The 5,390-nt window shown below is 37.5% G+C and overlaps 1 protein-coding gene across 1 annotated transcript; it reads right to left on the bottom strand.

Annotated features, from left to right (window-relative positions):
- Positions 1-3,542, bottom strand: LOC128984550 (integumentary mucin C.1-like). The gene is given in 4 exon segments (XM_054403885.1): positions 1-164; positions 167-557; positions 2,116-2,177; positions 3,521-3,542. Coding segments are annotated over 4 exon segments (639 nt in total).
- Between the last annotated feature and the right edge of the window lie 1,848 nt (positions 3,543-5,390).

Genomic DNA, 5,390 nt, shown 5'->3' with positions numbered 1-5,390 from the left:
TTAAAATAATTGGGAGGGGGGAATATGCCAGGGTAGGAGTGTTGTGGTAGTACCGGGAGTCATAGTTGTTGTTGTTGAGGTGGGGGTGGTGGTGGTTGTTGTTGAGGTGGGGTTGGTGGTAGTTGTTGTTGAGGTTTGGGTGGTGGTAGTTGTAGAGGTTGGGGGGGGGTGGTGGTTGCTGTTGAGGTGGGGGTGTTGGTGGTGGTTGTTGAGGTGGTGGTGTTGGTGGGGGTGGTTGTTGAGGTGGGGGTGGTTGTTGAGGTGGGGGTGTTGGTGGGAGTGAAGGTAGTTGTGGTGGGGGTGTTGGTGAGAGTGATCGTGATTGTCTGCGTCTTCGCGACGGGGGTGTTGGTGAGAGTGATCGTGATTGTCTGTGTCTTCGCAGCGGGGGTGTTGGTGAGAGTGATCGTGATTGTCTGCGTCTTCGCAGCGGGGGTGTTGGTGAGAGTGATCGTGATTGTCTGTGTCTTCGCAGCGGGGGTGTTGGTGAGAGTGATCGTGATTGTCTGCGTCTTCGCAGCGGGGGTGTTGGTGAGAGTGATCGTGATTGTCTGCGTCTTTGCGGGTAGGGTGTTGGAGATCGTCTGGGCCTTCTTCTAGGTGGTCCCCTCGGCCCCTGATTGCCTGAGCCCCTCCTGCCTCTGGAACGCCTGTTCCATCCTCGCCCCCCGGGTCTTGGGCCGCTTTTCCCACTCCGGTGTAGCCTCAATATGATTGTTATTATTGTTGTTATATAATTGTTTTGCAGCTGCTATACGTATCCAATCACCAAGTTTAAGGTGTTCTTGGATATGTTGGGGCACTTAGATTTTCCATCCTACAAAACATTAATGCAAATTAGTTAGGGTGTAAAGACGTTTTAAAAGTTAGGTTCTTATGGAAACGAGGTCACACCAAGACCATTCAAGATGACATATCTCAACTATAAATAATTATTAGAACATAAACGACGTGTTTTCCAGTTCATAGCAATGTAATAAACATATTTAAAAAAAAAAAAAAAAAAAAAAAAAAAACAGATAATCGTACCAACGGGATAGGCCAGCAATAGAAATTTATGGTAATTTAATATTTTCTTGAGGCAAATTTTAAATAATGCATTAAATTGATAATTACTGATAGTTTTATCAAAAAGGTGTTAGATTATGTTTATTAAGAAGTAACAAACATATATAAACGAAAAAAACGATTTTTAGTGAGTTGGGTTGTTATGGAACCGAGGTTACACCAACGATATTCAATATGACATTTCTCAACTATAAATGAGTGTTAAAACATAAACGACGTGTTTTCCCGTTCATAGCAATGTAATAAACATATTTCAATAGAAAAACAGGAAATCGTACCAAAGGGGATAGGCCAACGATAGAAATTTATGGTAATTTAATATTTTTTTCTTGAGGCAAATTTTAAATAATGCATTTAATTGATCATTACTGATAATTTTTTTCGAAAAGACGTTATATATTGTTTATTAAAAAGCAACTAACATGTAAAAACGAAAAAATAGATTTTTAGTAAGTTGGGTTCTTATGGAACTGAGGTCACACCAGTTAAAATCAAAGTCAAATATCTCAACTATAAATAATTATTAGAACATAAACGACGTGTTTTCCAGTTCATAACAATGTAATAAACATATTTCAAAAGAAAAACAGAAAATCGTACCAAGGGGATAGGCCAGCAATTGAAATTTATGGTAATTAAATATTTTCTTGAGGCAAATTTTAAAAAATGAATTAAATTGATAATTACTGATAGATTTATCAAATACCCCCGCCGCAGCAAACCTGCAGACTTAGCGAATTTCCATTTGCCTAAATGGGTTTAAACCAAAATGTCTCCTTAAAAATATCACATTTATTCCCTATTTAAACATAATTAGTTTAATGAGTACTTAGGTTCGCTGCTTCCATATGTTTGTATCTGTTAGGATTTATAAAATAAATTGTGTTGACATTACTGCATGAAGGGCCATATATGACCCAAACAGAAATAGGCTGTTTCTGCACTACGTGCATAATGGGTCAAATGTGGACCAACCCTAAAATGTCAATTAAATCAAAGGAAAAATTAATAGCTTATGAACTAATGCATACAGTAACATCTACATACCTTATTCTTGATGGCAGTTATTTTCATGAAGGCCTGGAACCACTTGTATTCAGTTTTATAACCTAAAAATCACAACAAAACTGCTGCCTTGACAACCATGTGGTCTAGACTGACAATAATGGAGTCAAGCTGCATAGTGTTGCCACCTGTAGGCCAATAGGCGAACTAAAGTAGACTGTAGATGTGCCAGATGTGGACCAACATGAAATAAGACATAGAAGTTAGGTTTTTATTTTCTAAAATAATGATTTTTTTGGATGGGAAATGTATGACCCAGTATGCATTGTAGGGTTAATGCATTATTTAAAATTTGCCTCAAGAAAATATTAAGTTACCATAAATTTCTATTGCTGGCCTATCCCGTTGGTACGATTTTCTGTTTTTCTTTTGAAATATGTTTATTACATTGTTATGAACTGGAAAACACATAGTTTATGTTCTAATAACTATTTATAGTTGAGATATGTCACCTTGAATGGCATTGGTGTGACCTCGGTTCCATAACAACCCAATTAACAAAAAATCGATTTTTTCGTTTGTACATGTTTGTTACTTCTTAATAAACATAATCTAACACCTTTTTGATAAAACTATCAGTAATTATCAATTTAATGCATTATTTAAAATTTGCCTCAAGAAAATAAGAAATTGCCATAAATTTCTATTGCTGGCCTATCCCCTTGGCACGATTTTCTGTATTTTAACTGGTGTGACCTCGGTTCCATAAGAACCTAACTGACTAAAAATGGGTTTTATTTGATGTTTATACATGTGAGTTACTTCTTAATAATCAATACCTAACACATTTTCAATAAAAGTATTAGTATTTACCAATTTACCTGTTCAATAAAAGTATCAGTAATTATACATTTCAATGCATTTTTGAAAATTTGCCTCAAGAAAATATAAAATTAGGCCTACCATAAATTTCTATTGCTGGCCTATCCCTTTGGTACGATTTCTTTATTTACTTTTGAAATATGTTTATTACATTGTTATGAACTGGAAAACACGTCGCTTATGTTTTAAGAATGATTTAATGATGATTCGTTTAAGAATGATTTTTAATATAGAATCCAATGTTATTTGGTTCCATGATTGATTTTATGGTAAATAATTTATTTTTTTTAAATAAATTTATTTTTACTATAGCTATGTGCTATTGATTTAGGTGCTCGTCTGACTTTGGTTGCATTACGACGCTACATTAAACCAATTAATGTTGCATTACTTTGGCTAAACATGTATTTTTGTGGGTAATAAACTAAACCTATAACAATTTAGAGGTTTTAAGTTATCATTTCTTTGATTTTATAGTGTTTTTTTAATTAATTGGAAACAAAAAATATATACAAAATTAAAAAAAAAATACAATACAACAAACATAAAATATATCTAGGCCTACACTCCTGGGGGGGCAGGCTCATTATGTTGAGCGGGTTGAGGGGGGTGTCCCTGGCGAGGCATCATGTCAGGGGCTCGCGGGGTTAAGTTGAGATGCTGGGGAATGATGTAGTGGCGTAGTGGGAGTTGTTGAGGGATTTGTAATTGTTGAGGGATTTGTTGAGGGATATGTTGTGGGATTTGTTGTGGATGGTACAATGGGGAATGGAATTATGAGGCGGAAAGAGGTATTGGAGTGAGGTTGGGTGGTTAAAATAATTGGGAGGGGGGAATATGCCAGGGTAGGAGTGTTGTGGTAGTACCGGGAGTCATAGTTGTTGTTGTTGAGGTGGGGGTGGTGGTGGTTGTTGTTGAGGTGGGGTTGGTGGTAGTTGTTGTTGAGGTTTGGGTGGTGGTAGTTGTAGAGGTTGGGGGGGGTGGTGGTTGCTGTTGAGGTGGGGGTGTTGGTGGTGGTTGTTGAGGTGGTGGTGTTGGTGGGGGTGGTTGTTGAGGTGGGGGTGGTTGTTGAGGTGGGGGTGTTGGTGGGAGTGAAGGTAGTTGTGGTGGGGGTGTTGGTGAGAGTGATCGTGATTGTCTGCGTCTTCGCGACGGGGGTGTTGGTGAGAGTGATCGTGATTGTCTGTGTCTTCGCAGCGGGGGTGTTGGTGAGAGTGATCGTGATTGTCTGCGTCTTCGCAGCGGGGGTGTTGGTGAGAGTGATCGTGATTGTCTGTGTCTTCGCAGCGGGGGTGTTGGTGAGAGTGATCGTGATTGTCTGCGTCTTCGCAGCGGGGGTGTTGGTGAGAGTGATCGTGATTGTCTGCGTCTTTGCGGGTAGGGTGTTGGAGATCGTCTGGGCCTTCTTCTAGGTGGTCCCCTCGGCCCCTGATTGCCTGAGCCCCTCCTGCCTCTGGAACGCCTGTTGTTCCATCCTCGCCCCCCGGGTCTTGGGCCGCTTTTCCCACTCCGGTGTAGCCTCAATATGATTGTTATTATTGTTGTTATATAATTGTTTTGCAGCTGCTATACGTATCCAATCACCAAGTTTAAGGTGTTCTTGGATATGTTGGGGCACTTAGATTTTCCATCCTACAAAACATTAATGCAAATTAGTTAGGGTGTAAAGACGTTTTAAAAGTTAGGTTCTTATGGAAACGAGGTCACACCAAGACCATTCAAGATGACATATCTCAACTATAAATAATTATTAGAACATAAACGACGTGTTTTCCAGTTCATAGCAATGTAATAAACATATTTAAAAAAAAAAAAAAAAAAAAAAAAAAAAAAACAGATAATCGTACCAACGGGATAGGCCAGCAATAGAAATTTATGGTAATTTAATATTTTCTTGAGGCAAATTTTAAATAATGCATTAAATTGATAATTACTGATAGTTTTATCAAAAAGGTGTTAGATTATGTTTATTAAGAAGTAACAAACATATATAAACGAAAAAAACGATTTTTAGTGAGTTGGGTTGTTATGGAACCGAGGTTACACCAACGATATTCAATATGACATTTCTCAACTATAAATGAGTGTTAAAACATAAACGACGTGTTTTCCCGTTCATAGCAATGTAATAAACATATTTCAATAGAAAAACAGGAAATCGTACCAAAGGGGATAGGCCAACGATAGAAATTTATGGTAATTTAATATTTTTTTCTTGAGGCAAATTTTAAATAATGCATTTAATTGATCATTACTGATAATTTTTTTCGAAAAGACGTTATATATTGTTTATTAAAAAGCAACTAACATGTAAAAACGAAAAAATAGATTTTTAGTAAGTTGGGTTCTTATGGAACTGAGGTCACACCAGTTAAAATCAAAGTCAATTATCTCAACTATAAATAATTATTAGAACATAAACGACGTGTTTTCCA

The sequence above is a fragment of the Macrosteles quadrilineatus genome, unplaced genomic scaffold, assembly GCF_028750875.1.
Source record: "Macrosteles quadrilineatus isolate MER2022 unplaced genomic scaffold, UCM_ALF_1.0 Scaffold_2__2_contigs__length_208266976, whole genome shotgun sequence".
Lineage (NCBI taxonomy): Eukaryota > Metazoa > Arthropoda > Insecta > Hemiptera > Cicadellidae > Macrosteles > Macrosteles quadrilineatus.
Note: the sequence above shows the minus strand (reverse complement) of the source record. Positions and strands in the feature narration are given on the sequence as shown.